At 51.3% G+C, this 16,388-nt stretch overlaps 2 protein-coding genes across 7 annotated transcripts in view; one reads left to right on the plus strand and one right to left on the minus strand.

The window, feature by feature from the left end:
• Nucleotides 1-16,388, minus strand: part of SFXN2 (sideroflexin 2) — a 139,897-nt gene that overhangs the window by 5,260 nt on the left and 118,249 nt on the right. For 2 of the 6 annotated variants that reach the window (XR_012836328.1, XM_075758034.1), the window contains exon 1: nucleotides 265-555. Coding sequence is in view for 5 of the 6 variants with exons in the window: in XM_075758034.1 (XP_075614149.1) it covers nucleotides 265-425 (161 nt within the window). In the remaining variant the exon portion in view is untranslated. Of the gene's footprint in view, nucleotides 1-264; nucleotides 556-1,452; nucleotides 1,588-16,388 lie in introns of those variants that run through there. The other 4 variants (XM_075758032.1, XM_075758031.1, XM_075758033.1 and 1 more) reach the window with 4 other exon arrangements.
• Nucleotides 1,643-16,388, plus strand: part of ARL3 (ARF like GTPase 3) — a 30,208-nt gene continuing 15,462 nt past the window's right edge. The window contains exons 1-3 of the mRNA XM_075758036.1: nucleotides 1,643-1,773; nucleotides 11,180-11,323; nucleotides 12,467-12,583. Of these exons, the coding sequence (XP_075614151.1) occupies nucleotides 1,771-1,773; nucleotides 11,180-11,323; nucleotides 12,467-12,583 (264 nt within the window). The 5' untranslated portion in view covers nucleotides 1,643-1,770. The remainder of the gene's footprint in view (nucleotides 1,774-11,179; nucleotides 11,324-12,466; nucleotides 12,584-16,388) is intronic.

Genomic DNA, 16,388 nt, shown 5'->3' on the forward strand with positions numbered 1-16,388 from the left:
GGGGGTGCCGTGCAGACCCGCCAGCACCTGGCCCCGCTGGGGAACAGAGCCCCAGGTGCCAAACATGAAAGGTGGAGGAAACGCATCCTGCGAGGGCAACTTGTTCCAGCTTGAGGCTCCTGGGAGAAGCCTGGGAAACTCCCCAAAAACCGCCTCTGACAGATGTTACATCCCAGTGTGCCCACTGGGGAATGACTGCCTCCCTGTCCCCGCAGCCCCACAGGGTGGCCGGGTACCTGCCCCGGCTGCACCCCGGTCCCTCACCTGCAGCTTTCCACCAGGGCCTTGGCCCGGTCCAGCTCCCCCTCCGGTACCAGCACCGTCCGCGGGTCGGTGATGTTGAAGAAGTGCTGCAGGCGCCCCACAAAGGTGCTCTGGTCCCAGCGCGGGGTGTCAATGTTGAAGCCGAGGGGGATGGTGGCCATGTCAGCGCGGGTCTGGGCAGGGGGAGAAGGCGGCTCGGGAGGATCCTGCCTCACTTGCCCGTCAGATATGGGCTTGCCACGGCCACAGGAGCAGTTAACTGGGTGAGAGCCGTGGCAGGTTTATATTTAACGGGAAAGTTGGACTTTCAGCAGCACTAAGCCTGCAAGCCTCCTGCACCCCTGCTGCCAGCTGAATGCTGCAGCGAGGCAGCTCCTTCACATGCCGCCCTGCTTGCATGGGGTCCCCCCCCCAGCACCCCTTCCTTGGAGTAGGATCGTGCTGCACAGCACTGTGGGGCCCAGCTCGTCCCCGCCACAGGGCTGCTCAGCACTGCCCTGCGAGCGCTCCCCGCTGGGGCATTACACTGCATCCCCGCCCTGTATGCATGGTGTATGGCACCGCATCCCCTGTACCGCGCTGTACGTCCCCCCACGGCAGTACACTGCACCTTCCCACGCCTGTGCTGCCTGCCCCCCAGAACACTGCCTGCCCCCGCTGTGGCTGCACTGCACAGCCCCAACGACAACTGCAGCCCCCACGGCACCGCGCTGTCCCGTGGCACCGTACCGCACTACACCACGCCCTCCCACGGCACTGGTGCTACACCGCGCTGCATGTCCTCCGTAACACCGACGACACACCTCTGTGACACTGTCGCACTCCCCCCCGTACCACTGCAGCGCATCCTCCGTGACACGGCACCGCACGTCCCCCGTAGCACTACATGGCCCTGCACGCCATGCTCCCACTGCAGCGCACCGCGCACCCCTGCTTGGCGCGGCACCGCCCCGCCCCGCCCTGCACCGCACCGCACGCTGCCCGCAGCGCTGCACTGCGCCCTCGCGGCATTACCACGTCCGGCCCAGCACCGCACCGCACACCCACACACTGCACTGCACGGCACCGCACCGCACCGCACACCCACACACTGCGCTGCACGGCACCGCACTGTATCGCATCACACTGCGCACCCCCGGCCCGGCACCCCCGCCCCGCGCGCCGTGGCGCGGCCCCACGCGGCCCTACCTGCACTCCCCAGACCCTTCACACGCCGTCTCCCGCCCACGTGGCGCCCACCTGCCCCCGGGCTCCGACGCGTGGCCGGCCTCAGCCAATCACAGAGGCCCGAGCGGCCGCGCCCATCTCCTCCGTGCAGGGCTGCCGCTTTTGTGCGCATGCGCTGATCGAGGGGGCGGGGCTAGGCGCGGGCAGTGGCGCCGGGCTTTGCCCCGCCCATCTGCCGTCGGTACGTTCCGTACGTACGGCGGGAAGCTCTGACGCTGTACGTCGTGGCGGCGTGTGTGTGACGCAGTTGCCCATGGTAACCCCGGAGCCGCGCAGAGGATGGTGAGTGGGGCGGGGGGTGCTGGGCCCCCGGCGGGCGGCGAGGGGCCGGGGCCCACGCGAGGGGGCTGGCAGGCCTGAGGCTGGGGGCGCCCACCGCGGGAGAACGTGGAGTGACGGGGGCCGGGGCCGCCCACCTGGGGATCTGGCGGGCCTCGGGGCCGGCGCGCCGGGCGGGTTTCACGGCAGGCGCTGTGGTAGGCCTGGGACCATGAGGGCTGGCGACACCCACCCGGAGGGTCTGGCAGGCCTGGGATCACCGGGATCGGGGGTGCCGACCCAGGGGGAGCGTCGGGGCCTGGGGCACCGGGGACCTGACAGGGCAGGGACATGCAGGCAGGCACGGGGGGCCTGCGTTCATGGAGATTGGGGGCACCCGGCCAAAGGGGTGCTGCTAGGGCTGGGGACAGCGTGAATTTGGGGCCTCCAGCCACGGGAGACCCTGACTGGGGCTGAGGTCCTGGCAGGAGCTGGGGGCTATGGGGGACCCAGAGAGAGGGGGCGAGTCGGGTTCTGGCAGGGGCTGGGAAGCTTGAGGATGCTATGGGGAACCCTTTGCTGGAATGGGGTCAGCCTGCCTAGAGTTGATTCAGTCAAGGAGCGGAAGGCGTGATGGAGGGTCGGGTGTTCAGGAGGGCTGGGGAGCTGGACAGCAGTGGCCCACTTGGCCTGAGGAGGGAAGGAGCAATGGAGGGCCCTGGCAAGGATGGAGGACTGTGGAGAGTCTGGGAGCATGTGCGCCTGTGAAGGGACACTGGACAATCCAGCCAAGGTGGGAGGAGGTCACCCTGGGGCTCAGATCCTGGCTACAAGAGTTGAGGGAGCTATTGGAGAGCTTGCTGAGGTTGTTGATAAATGGCCTTAGGAGGGGAGTTCAGTCGTGGCAGAGAAAGCCTGGATGAAGGGGTTGGGTGTTCAGGGATGGACAGGACTGAGGCGCAGTGGTCAGGGGCTGAATGAAACCTGCCAAGTGGGTGGGATGAACAGTCTGGTGAATCGCTGGGAAAACCCAGTCAACGTTGGCTGGCTAGGATTTTTTGCTGGGATGTTGTGTGCTCTGGATTTTTTTTGCCAGGGGCTGGACAGATGAGGGACACTCTGGGCTGAAAAGAAGAGATAAGATTACACTGTGGGCGGGGCTGGAAGTGGAGTTTTGATGCTTATGAGAGAAAGAGAGGACCCAGGGAGGAAAGAAAAGTTCAAGGGGAGAAATTAATTGTTTGAGAGGGACCAATGTGGACTGAAGGGAGGAATTAGGGTCTTGGTGCAGCAAAGGATCTAGTTAGGGTGGAGGGCGATGCTGGCAGACAGGCGGGGTGGTGAGGGTATAGTGTAGTCTGAATTGAGGTTGGGGTAAGGTTGGATGATGGGCTGGGGTGTTGGAAACAACTTGTTTCGATGCCAGAGTAGTTGGGGTGGGATGCTGGCAGAGTCCAGTGAGGACTGTACGGTTGGGGCTGCCGGGTGCGGGGTGATGAGAGAGAGCTGCAGTTGGTGGGGGAGCTGCAGCTGAGGGTGCAGCATGTGCAGAGAGCACAGCAGAAGGAAATAGCAATGGGCAAAGAGCTTTCCCAAGGGTGAAGTCATGTTTTGTCCAGGAGCCCTCTGGACACAAGCTGGATTCATGCAAGTGGACAGTGTGGGAGGAGGCGTAAGCAAGAGCAGCAAAGGCAGCTCCTCATCTTCGCTGGGTTAATTCTGGCTGCGTCCCCACCTGCTGGGCCACAGAGAGAGGGATCGAGATAAGGTCTGTGGGATCTGCTCTATTTTAGATCAGTTGATGATGGAGCATGTCACACCAGACACCGAAACCATCACAGGATGGACATCTGCTGTAAAGATGAGGGCAGCTGCCTCCATCAGTGCAGTGCTTTGTGGGACACATTCGGCCTGCAGCTGCTGCTGGCCAAATCTGCTCTTCTGCCTTGTGATGTCCCGATAAGCTGGTGTAGTCTGGGATCTGGCTGCTGTTACCCGGGCGCTTTGTGTGTGGAGAGGGCGGACTGGGTGTTTTCCAGTGTTGGTGTTATTCGATACAACGTTTTACTGCGTCTTTGTCTATTTTTCCATTTCTGGGAGTTGTTTTTTTGAATTGCAGCCTCGCAGGCAGGCTGGGTGGCACTTCAGGGTGCCTGGTGGACTGGCTGGGCTGGGCAGAGGACTGCAGAGCTCTGTGCTGTCTCTCTAGATTCTCAACTTTCACTAAAATAGAATGATCCTTGGTGGTAGAAACTCTCTGAAACACCAGCAAATATATCCAAAGCAGCTATGGCAGCCTGGGGGTGTGGGTCAGCAGTCAGAAATGATCTAGACGGCTTGATGTAACAATTTACTGCTTGTCATCTGAGCCGTGGTAGCTGCCCGTAAGCATGTTTCTGGCATGTGATGATTGCATTGGGAAGTGCTTAAACCCCTTCAACGGAGTTGCTCCAACTCCAGTGACAAGAGGGTTAATGCTGAGGTTTAAATTATTTCATTGTTCATCCAAGGGAGTAAGTACAGAGGGGAAGTGTCTCCTTCTGCAGAGCGTACCAGTGTTTCTCACAGCTGTGGGGCAGGGCTGGTGGAAGGTCATAGGTGGAGCACAGAGGGAAAGATGAGCCATAAAACTGCATAGCATGAGGGATGTGTAGCGCTGAAGTCTTTGGCGCTGTTAAGCAGCATCTGTGGTGGGCGCACAGCAAGGACGAAGGGAGGCTGCTACATGAAAGGATACGCCAGCTTTCCAAAGTTTAGGAAATGCTGTGTGAAGCAGAGCTTGTGGCTTTCTCCTCACTGTAATAACAATCTTTACCGAGTGAGATGGTATGTTATTGATAAATGGTGGGGCCAGAGGATGGCCAGTGTTTTTCTAAAACCGTTAATTGAAGATGACATCATTGTGTCAAAACCAGGGTTGTCAAAGCATGGTCCTGCTTTACAGTTGAGGAAACTGAGTCATGGAGTGTCTAGCTGACACTAGGCAGATCTGGTAGAGAGGATGAAATACCAGCATAGCTAAATGCATAGTCAGGCATCTTTCTCCTGTCTTGAACTCATGTTTCTAGCAAAAATGGCATCTATCTGTTGCCTGCTGGAGGTGTACCTAGTACCCAGAATTCTTCCTTTGTCCTTCATTGTTTGGCAGTAAGGGTCTATTTAAAATGGCCCCATTTAAAAAAAGTAAAAAAATAATGCTTTCAAGAGCTTTTGTAGTGCTTTGCTGCTTTAGTTTCCCAGTACAGTTCCATGTCATGTTTGTTGGTTTATTTTACCAGTTGCTGTGATGTTGGTATGAGAAACTACCTGCAGATAGGACAGTATACCAGCAGCTGACATTGCCCGGTGCTGGGCATCAGCTCTTCTCCGCGCAGGGCACAACGCTTCCTTCAAACTTGCTAAAACCAGAGGAGTTTGATTTTGAATTACAAACGGAGGATTCATGCTGGTATTGGTTAATACACCAAACCAGAAAGTGCTGTGTGACCTCTTTGACAGAAAACTATGTTAGTAGGTTTGAGCTGGAAAAACTCTGTAGGTGACTCGACTCCATTAAATTTTGGATTTCAATGCAGGAAAGAAAGTCTGCATTGAATGACACCATATGGTGGAGACATGCAGCAAGCAAATGATTTTTTGGGAGTTTTGCCAGAGTAAGAAGTATTGAATAAACTGTGCTCAATAGATTAATTTACTTCGGTTGTATTTTGAAAAAGACTGGGTGATTTTATGACCATTAGTGACATTTGCAGTTCTGCAGCCGAAGATAAAGGTAATCAAACGTCATTCTTCAGGGCACCAGCTAATCAGTGCAGTTGTCAGGAAGGACTCCCCTCCTCCAGCTCTGTGCGTGCAGGATCGCACCCTGGACAATGAATGTAGCCTCAAATATCCACCGCTGAAGGCAGGATATTTGGCTCAACTAAGCCCCTCATCCTCCCCCATGTCCGCTTTTCCTGCGTGACTTTCTGAAACCATCACGTGCACCCTCTATCTTTAACTTACTCTTTAAAAACAGTGAACTGCTACCATATTGCTTAATTAAAAGTAAACTGTGGGCCGCAGCTGCACTAGGTGGTGTGCAGGCAGAACACGGACATGTTCCCCATGCCGTGGAAATACAGTCTGTCTGAGGTGAAAGATAACCAAGCAATACGAGTAAGGAGAGCCCAAGACAGGTTCAAACTCGGCATGTTCACCACCTAAACCTCATCAAGGATTGTAGGTGTGGCAGAGAAGGAATTAGCAGGAGAATCATGGGCTGGTTTTACGGATATTTTGCAAAGTTTCTCCCACGGTTGTAGCAAATGCACGAAGGTTTGAGAATAGACCTCGGCAGTGCTGGGGCTGCCATCACAAGCCACAGGGAGACAGGAGCCATCACCTCCACGGCAGTTGAGCGTGGCTTGGCAGGGCCTTGAGAGTGGAAAAAAGTGACTTGTGGTTGCAGCAGCGGGAAGAGGGCATCTGTGTGGGGATGTAGGTATGGGGGAGATGTGGTCACAGCAGCAGGCTGAGGTGCTGAGCTTTGTGGCTGTATTGCATCTTGGTGAATTGATTTGATTCTAGCTAAATATCTAGATCTAGTAGATAAGCAATTGCTGGTGACTGAGGGTGGTTTTATTTGAAATTCATTATCTGAGCTTTGTGGCTAATAAAGTTAAACAGAATACATTTACTTCTCTTTCCTAATAGGAATCAACTGTGCTCTGCAGCGGCTTGTGGGCCATGCTTTATCCATGCCCTGTGTATCCAGCCCTTAGTACAAGGGGAAATTGTTCTTTCCATTATGGCTTTATATTGCCAATCTGATACAATATTTAAACAGATTATCTCAATGCTCTGTTTGTCCCAAACCAATTTTTGCTTTGGCCTATAAAGTGAATCTTCCTTTCAGCGGCTTCTGTGGTACAGGATGTAGTTACATGCATCGACTAGTTCAAAAGACCCATATACAGCATGGATTTAAAGCTGAATAAACCCACAAAACCCTTAGCTAGGACTATAAATGTCACTGTATTTTTATATATGTCTGTATTTTTTTTAAGAGAATACGATTACTGCATGCCGCTATAACTGAAAGTCCTTTGATAATTCAGTGGGTATTTTAAACCTAGCAATGATATACTTTCATAAAACCACACATCCCTGTTTTCTGAAGGATGCTAATAAGATGGTTAGCTTTGCTTTCATGCTTGATGTGTTTATGAGTGCTCTTGCCCATTTAGTTGCATCTCTGAATTTAATGCCCCACTCTGATTTCATAGTAATTGTCAGGAGTCTTTTTTTTTTTTTTCTTTTTGTATGTCCCCACTCACTGTCTGGAAAATGCAGTCTCCTCATTGCTGACCCCATCAGTCTGTCTCCTCATGGTGCTTGTAAAGAAAACCCTCTCCACCAAGGACAAAGATGTTTTTAAACAAGCCAATCTGATATAAAACACAGTTTGCTTAACCCAGAGGTGACCAAGAAGCGGTTGCTGGCTGACTGTGCTCAGCCTTGACTTGCACTGTAGAGCTGCCCTTCTCCAAAGGCTGCACACGCTGCCACGCTGTGCTGTTCATTATCTGAACAGCATCTGCAGTTCCGTTCTCTGTTACAGATGCCGCAGTCTGCTTAGTTTTGTGCAAATGACATGCTGCCCTTATACTCCCATGAGTTGTCTCTGCAGCTCCTCAGCCAGCTAACATCTCCACCGTCCTGCTTGAAACTGTCCTGTTCCTCACCCTGGACACCCCAGCGAGCGAGTACCGCTGGCCTCGCTGCCATGCAGGCATCCTGGGCATCCTCCCCCCTCACTGCAGGTTTAGTCCTAGCATTGACATGTTTGGTTGCTGCCCCACTTCAAAGGCCTGCTCCTCTCCTGTTGCTTCTGACCATCCTCTTTGCACCAAATTTCCCATTTCATGGCTTTTTACCAGACATCTCCCATTAATAACAAGGGGTTGCTTTCTGACTCTTCATCAGCCCAAGTTAGTTTTGGCATTCAGCATTATGTTTGAGAGTGGAGAAGTGCTTGTCCCTCAGTGTGTGTGCAGTAAGTGAGGGTTCCTTGTCCCACATAGCAGTGGCATGCAGCAGGGAACTCGGCTGAGTTGTTTTTTCCAGTCTACTAAGCTGTCAGGAAATGCTTTCTGTCTTCCTAGCCAGTGTGCTTGTAAGACCAATTAAAAAAAATAAAAATGTTAGAAACCCATCTGTGCATGGCTTTCCTTAATCTTAAATCTTCACAAACTAGAAGGAGAATGATGGGTGCAAGTTTTAAATAATATTTACAAAATATAATGATCATAGTAACCAATACTATTATTTGGCTCTTGATTTAGGTTATGTATGCAGACCATGTAACCTATGCCAGCAGCTACTGAAATAAAGTCCACTTCTCTGTGTTGGCTTGCTTGTCTTCCAGCCTTTTAAATCAGCTTACTTTATACCTTAGAGAATACTTTTATTTCTATATATATCCTCTCTTCTATTGGCTACCCCAGATAATCCTGTGATCAGCCATGCAGCAGTGTCACTTGAGTAGAATATGGAACGATGCTGATCGTTTTCTCGTAGGCTGTCATACTAGCCCAGAAATAGCATCTGTCTACAATGGGAGAAGCTCTATTAACATTTACAACTGTTCCTTTTCCCGACCCCTGAGAATTGCTCCGTGGTAGATAAGCAATACTTTGTAATACATTTCTTTGCGCTCAGTATTTTGGAGTTGAATTCTGCAATATAAAGGCTCCTAATCCTGATCTGCACTGGGATACACTGCTCTGTTCTTAGCGAGTGGTGCTGTGAATAGGATTAGCATTTCAACAGCTTCTTTTTTTAACTGTGAGCAATAAACTAAAATAATGGGGCCTGATTCAGAGCTCTCTGAAGTCGGCAGTAGTACTTTGGCTGGTGTGTGTTGGCTTCGGGTCAGGCCCATAAGAATGGGAAATTCAGTGTTTCCCTGGAAAGGAGGGAGAATGTGTGAATTTTAGAGTTCCTGCTCCTGTGGGGTCTGTCCACACCGAGCTGAAATCCGTGGATTTACAAGCCAACAAACACAACTGTAAATTTGACTGCAGGTGAAAAGAAAATGTGTTGCTAGTCATGCAGTTAAAACTTGTGTTTTTTAATGATGTCAAGGGCACTTGGGACATGCATGTAAACAAGTAAGCGTTAGAGGTATTTCTGTCACTGTTCCTTTTCCCTTCCCTCAGACGTGTGGAAGTACGGACTGTCATCTGGGCAGAACACGGGTTGGGCGCTGTGGCTGAGGAGATGAGCTGTTGGGTTTGGGAGGGCTTGCAGCGACTGGCTGCACTGAGCACAGCCCTTCAAATTCATTAGCTACGGGCCCATGGGCGAGAGCCAGCTGTGAGCATCTGGCCCTCGGGGCTCGGCACGTGACGTTACAGGCCTGTACACTTCCACTAAAAGCAGTATGGGGATTTACTGTGCTTGCACCGTGCAGGCACGGCACTCTCTACCAAGCAGAGCCCATTCCTGATTAACAGCTCTTGAGTGGGGCCTGGATTCTCAGTTTTTTACCAGCCTCTTTATGAAATAGGTGATACCCTGAGCCTGCTTTTCGGGCCGGAAGGCTGCAGTTTTGCTTGCAAGAGCTCTGAATTTCTGTACGTCAGCTTTCCACAGTTTTTTAAAAGCACAGCAACAGTGCCAATCCTGCAACTTTCCACAAACCTGATTTTACTAAGTTCCTTCTCTCCTCCCTGTTTCTTACACATCGTGCATGTATTTTGAGCTGTGTCTGCTAATTAAATGGAAAACCAATAAATTACTTGCAAATCGAAAATGCTTAGAAGGGTGGATCAACTCTCATGTGCATTTGAATCTCAGTGTGTTTTCATCCTGCCTTATTGAAAGCTTTGGCATTGTGACCTATGGTGCCATGTCCTTTCCAAAAGGCTCCCCACCTCAGAGCGGTGTGACGAGCAGTCGAAAGCGGAGGTTTCCAAATGGCTGAGGTGGGGCTCTCCAGCAGAAGGGCACTGCTACAGACAGGGGACGTGTTGCAGCGGTGACAGTCGTGCTGCGTCCTACAGCTCTTTATCTTGAGGACAGGTTTCTGATTGCCGTGATCTAGAGGGGATCGGGAACAACCTTCATGGCTCAAATAGTCCTTGGCTCCCAGCAGGAATATTTAGAGGGTATAGTTCCTCATAGCAACAAAGCACTTGATGACATTTAACTGATTCACCCTTGCATTGTCTCTATTTTGCAAATGGTAGAACAAAAAAGCTTGAGAGATGGGCCCCTGTGGGCCCAGGTTTGTGCTGATATTTGAACTTTGTTTCCAACTCTGGGTCTTAGTGCGCTTCAACATGGGAATTGTCTGGGAGAGACCAAGCAGGAGTCCTGAGGGCTCCAGAAAGGGCTGTAGGTGTATTCCTCTCCCAGATTTGCTCAGGCAAATTCACTGCAAGAGCATCTGTGTCCCCCGGCTAGGTCTCAGCGTGGTGTGCGCTGCTCGGGCTCTGAGGAGCCTTCCCTGCCAAGCAGGGGGGTGCAGAGCAGCACGGCAATGTGTCCGAGGAGACCCAGGCAGTTGTGGACTCGCAGCCTGCTCCTGTGCCCTCAGCTGCAACTGCCGGGGCCCGGCTGGGCAGCGAGAGGCAGGTGGAAGCGGGGTGATGTGCGTCTCTTGGCTATGTGCCAGGATCCAGAGTATTTTTGCAGTCATTTTAGAGAGGTGCAGGTCTCTGAGCGGTGGCACTGACAAAAGCTTGGTGTGCTGCTGTAACGTGCGTGGTTGTAAATGAGCTGACCTGCATATTCTGTTTCCTAATCCTGAGTGATACTGTCAGCTCAGAGAGCTGAGCCTGGCTAATGACTGAAATCCACTGTGCTTTTCTTAGTGAGGATGTGTGGTGATCTGAGATAGTTGTTAAGTGCTACATCCTGAGAATCAGAACTGCACGTGCCCCATGGGTCCAGCATGTTTTAGACAGATAAATGGGGTTTGAGATGATCAGGGAGTTACTATGAAAAGAACTGATGTCAGGTACATAGTAACCTGCAGTTAACTAGGAGGGAGATTAAATTAATGGGGTTTTCCCTCTGATAAAGATAATGAAGAGCTCGCAAGGACTTGGTTTGCAGCTCCTACACATGATATACATAGGCACTGTCTTCCTGGCAGAGAGAATGCCAAACAGCTGTGTGACGAGCAATGCAGTCAGTGGTCCACCCCACTGAGCAACATTTGTGCTGTCTGAGACCTCGTCGATACTCTATGAGATGAAGGACAATAGGGCCGAGGGGGAGGACTAGCAGAGGAAATGGGAATAGGGACTGCAGGAAGGGGTTCAAGGTGTCCTGGGATCCACCACCATACAGAACCCATTTCAAGGGAGGAGTGTATGGCATGGTGGGGGGAGAGAGTTGGGGCAGGAAATAACAGCAACGATCTCTCTTGTGGATTTAGGGTTTACTGTCAATCCTGCGTAAACTGAAAAGTGCCCCAGACCAGGAGGTGAGAATCCTCCTCTTGGGACTGGATAATGCAGGCAAGACCACACTTCTGAAACAGCTGGCATCTGAGGACATCAGCCACATCACGCCAACACAGGTGAGGAAGGTCTTTCCCTGCCCAAGGCAGTTCTTGTGGTCCCACCTGCTTTATTATACAAAGCACTAATGATTCAGCAGAGTACTTCAGTAGAAGGGGGAGCAACTGGAGCCTGGTGCACCATTAAGTTTGTGTGTTTCTGCATAAGAGGAGGCTGAAGGAGCTTCTGGCTGAAGGAGCCAGAGAGTGTCAGGCGAGATCTGTCTGGTAGTGCAAAAGTGGATGAGTGCTGTGGAGTTCTGCAGAAGCCTTTTAGATCATGGATGAGACTTTGTTCCTGTTGTTCTTGCCAAACAGGACATGTAGAAGGGATGCTGCAGCACTGGGCAAGCCCCTATCTCCTTGCATCTTTCACCCAGCCAGCTCCAAGGGTCCTGCATATTCCAGCACTCCCTCTCTGATGCCTCTGGTCCCCTTTCTTTGTGCCCAGGGTTTGGGGAGACGGACGTCTCCGGTCAGAAGCACTGCAGCATCACTCCTGTGTTGACCAGACGAGGTTGCTAGAGAGCTATGGGAGATGCTTCCCCCCACCTCATAGCTGCCTCCCAAAGCTCCCAGCCCTGACACCCCAATTCCAAGCCCCAGTCCCCTGGGTGGTGTGGCAGCACGTTGCCAGCCCACGCCACATCCTGTTTTTCTACTTGAATGCCCTTTCAATTGGTGCTCTAATTGACGAAATGGACCCTTCAGACGTGCAGCTGTTGCTCTTTTAAGCCCGGCATTAGCTGTGTCGTGTCGAATTGAGCTGAGACCTCTGGCTTCGTGTTGGCTGGGACTCTCAACTCGGCTTCCACAAGCTCAGTCCTGCTTCTCACAGTGCCCTTGTTTTCTCCTTATCTTCAGCTCTCCCACCTCTTCCTGCACCCACCCTGCTGAGCCCTCTCAGGGCACTAACTGCATCATATGTCTCCATAGCCATGACAGCGTCAACCCTTGACCCAAGAACACTGGCAAACCGATGGTTTGGCAGCTGTGTTCCCTTTTGCGAGTGCCTCTCCCACAGCTGATCCATCTTTGTGGCTGCCCTGCCCATCTCACTGCATGTTGCAGGCATGGGATATATAAGGTGTTAATGTCTGCCTATGAACGTGCTCCAGCCATTCAGGTTTGTGTTCTATGTGGCTTTGTTTCTGCTCTTTCCAGGGCTTTAACATCAAAAGTGTACAGTCTCAAGGCTTCAAGCTGAACGTATGGGACATAGGCGGACAGAGGAAGATCAGGCCATACTGGAGGAACTATTTTGAAAACACCGATATCCTTGTGAGTATTGGCTGCAGTTGAATGCTGTGTTCATGCAATGGCTTTCCAAGGTCTCAGCCAGAAATTCAGGAACAAGTAATGTAATGTCCCAGTCCTCAGCAACACCATTGCCATTGTAACAGGAGTTATTCTGAGTGAAATGGCAAGATTGGTTGGGTGCAGTAAGAAAAATACAGTGATGTTTGGAGAAATTCAGTTGTATGTTTTTACTTTCACAGGATGGTGCTGGTTACAGCCAGTTCCTTTCCTCTCATCTCAGTCTCCTTCAAATGAAAGAACGTTAATAACTTGTAGTTTACTTCTCTATAGCTCCTTTCACTGCAGACTCTGAAGGCATTAGTGACTTAAGCCTCGTGTGTAGAGGTAGGTCAGTATGGTGTCTTTGTTTTCTAGTTGGGGAAACTGAAGCACAATAGAATTAAATGCTGTATCTGGCATCAGGTAGGAAAACTTCTGGCTGAGGGACACAGAGAGACCTTTTGTCTTTTCTTTTGCTCCTTTAATCATAAGACTGTCCTTTAATGTTTTTGACAGCTTAGCTAATTGTAAGGTAATTACAGCTACAGATGACTACAATTATATTTACAGTGCAGGACCTTTGTGTTGCCATGCCAGAGCATGTTACCCTGGGACTCTCCAAGTGCTGTCCTGACTGGTTTCAAAGATCACATCTAACATGCAGCCACGTGTGCCAGGATGAAGGCAGGCTGGGGGCTCCAGGCCTCTCCCCACCCCAAGCAATGTTGCCTGTGGGAGCAGAGAAAAGGTTATTCTAAGGAAGGTCTGCAGGGCTCCCATGGGAAAGTGGGAAGTTCTCTTGGAAGACACCCTTCCTCCCTCCTGTCACACACACTAATGTGTCAGAAGCTTTAGTGCACTTCCACAGAAGGATCAGTGCAACTAGGAATAGGCGACTACTCCAAGGCTCATGCCAGAGTCCTGAAGGTTTAGAGATTTAGATTTAGGACCTGCAGATTTAGAGAGCATTGTCCAAATGAAGCTGTTATTTAAATGGCACCAGTAAACCCTCAGTAATCTCTTCTGCAGATCCCCCTTTTTTAGTCTTGATTTGGAATGCCACAGGATAAACCCGGTTGGTTATTTTGCAAAGAGTAATGGTGAGATCTTCCTAGGGGAAAGATCTGGGTTTGTGAAACTAGCAGGACACACTTCCTGTGTTCCTCTGTGGCCATCGGGAAGGGGGACGTGGCATGGCTGTGAGGTGGTTGTGCACATTGAGTCCAAGCTCTGCAGCTGTGCGTGGTGGGGAGGCAGTAGGTGTGCAGATCAAAGTCAACACTGTAAAGCAGCAGCTAGGGGATCTTTGCCTGCTGTGGCAGGTGCTCAGGCTGCAGAGACTGTGCAACCACAAAACAGTATCTGGAAGACTCTGCTGGCAAAGACAATGAGCTACACCAGCCTGTGGGCTTCCCCACTTCCCGGTGTGAGCTGCATGGGAGGTCAGAAATAAAGGTGAATTTGAAGACTGGAGGAGATGAAAGCAGTTGTTTTCCCTGCCCTCCTCCCACCCCAGTTAAAGCAATGTACAGAGAAAACCTTTCTTTTCATACAAGTAAGAAAATGGGTAGGTAGAAGCAGAATCAGTTTGGGGGAAGCAGCAGTGTGGATTCAGAGGGAATAACTGATGTGCACATGGACCTCAGCTCCTCTGCCTGCACTCCGTGCTGACACCCAGTCCCAGACTGGGAGCTGTCAGCACCTTAGTGTGGTGCTTTGCTATCTCCATACACACCAAAACTGGAATCACATATATGCTGATGACTCTCTCTCTCTCTCTCTCCTGCCAGCCCTCACCCCCATTTTAGCCAGTAATTTTACCATCTGACTAACCTGGTGCAGGTTGTGCCTCTGTAAATTGAGCCAACTTATCCTTCATGTTATTTCTTCATCCAGTCCCACCACTTGCAGTTTCTGCCCAACCCACTTACTCCAGGTTTTGGTTTGGCCTGTTGCTTAAAGTAGGCACTCAGCTTTACAGGAATTTGTTTCTCAAGCTCCATTTCTCCACCATGGTATACTCAATGGCTGTTCAAACTGGCAAAGTGTGCGCTGGGCACCACAGTCAGAAACAGGCTCTTGTGTGGCCCTGGCTATAGAAGGAAGGGGGAGATGAGATACGCTACGGTTCCTAGGACCCCCTGCTTCTGTCTTCTCCTAAACTATATTGCACAAAGCAGAAAGGACCCTCTAAAGGGTATTAAAAAGCAGGAAGTGATTGCAAATTCAAATCCATGCAGGTGCCTTTGAATGAGAGCTTGGTCTTGCATCACACACCTGTGATATTTGGAAGCTTAACCTAGGCAAATAAGGTGTGGATATCTGGCTGATTGCATATTCAGACAGGCACCTGCAGCTATTTGGCACAGTGCTTTCTGGTTTGGAAGTAGGCACTCGGCACATACTTTACCTTCTCTGTGCTGTGCTTTTGTGGCTTTTGCCCCGAGCGCTGTCTCCAATTCTCATCTTGCAAAATAGCTCCCTAGCAAGAAACGGAGTGGTGCAGGAGAAAGCCTGGCTGGTTGGGTCTCAGAGCTCTTCCCTGCTAGTTAGAGAAATACCGTAATGTGGGAGGTGCCGCCTTTCAGTTGCGAAGTAGCACTTGACTGTTGTGTTCGTGCGTTGCTAAGCTTTCCCTGAGATGTCCCGAAGGAGGACAAATGACAGTCCAGTTTCATCCCGGAGCACAACTGCCAGCCCTGCAGCTTCTTCCTGCCCCAAATGGGGTGCACAGGGGCAGATGCTTGGGAGGGGCAGAGAGGACGGGTGTAGCTGATACAGTATTGGTGCACGTGCTTGGGATCACATTGCGGGAAGAGGCCGTGTGTCACATCATGCCCACGGGCCTTTCCCCATCACGTGGCACCAAGTGCGTGCACTGCTGACGCATCCTCACGCAGCTGCGTCCAGCCCTGCCGCGTGTCCCCCAGCCTCTGTCAGTGTGCATCATTGTGGCCCTGGGAGGACTGCAAGACCCCAAGTGATCAGCAGAGAGGTCTGCGAGGTTGCTGGGTTACCTCCTCAGGCTTGGTATACAGATTCTCCTGCTGCGTGTTTTGTCCCATTTCAAACAACTCTAACGCTACTCATTAAAGGAGTGCCTACAGTTTAATAGAGATTGCTGCTAGAGATCTTCCCTCCCCCTACTATTTGGTTGAAATTATCCTGGAAGCGTGGAGTCTTATGCTGAGACTGCCTGCAAGGATGCCATTTATCTTGATGGCGGGGTGCTGTGCTCATCTATTCCCTGAAAACCAGGCTGACACTTGCTCCCTGTAAGCCACCAAAGAGCATGCAGATGACATGCTAGCAGCTTCAATCACCAGTGATGGGGAATGGCAGGGACTGGAAGCAAAATGCTCAGTGTTTGTCACCAGTCCTGTCTCTGCTGTCCCAGCGCCCTTCTCCTTCAAAAACCTTCCTGTACCAAGTAATGAAAAAGATATGCCAGGCTATTCTTTCCTGAGTATTATACTGAGGTTCCCCATTTCTTTAGATGTAGCTTGATAGTTGTGCATTCTGAACTGCAATAGCATTGCTAGGGGGAAGGATGGCGGCTGGATTAATTACATATTTTGGGGGGACCTTTGAGGAGCCTCTGCAGACCTAGAGCTGCTTTCGCTGAGGAGACTCGTTTGCATTTACATGTGAAATCAGCACATGCCATGCTGCTTGGAGAGGGGAGAGACACCCCCCCCCCCAAGGCCCTTCGCCATACCAGGGGACAGGTGTCTGGTTGGGACCTCCTCATGGACCATGAGATGTGGTGCCCAGCCCTGAGAGGGTC

Source organism: Balearica regulorum, chromosome 7 (assembly GCF_011004875.1).
Source record: "Balearica regulorum gibbericeps isolate bBalReg1 chromosome 7, bBalReg1.pri, whole genome shotgun sequence".
Classification (NCBI taxonomy): domain Eukaryota; kingdom Metazoa; phylum Chordata; class Aves; order Gruiformes; family Gruidae; genus Balearica; species Balearica regulorum.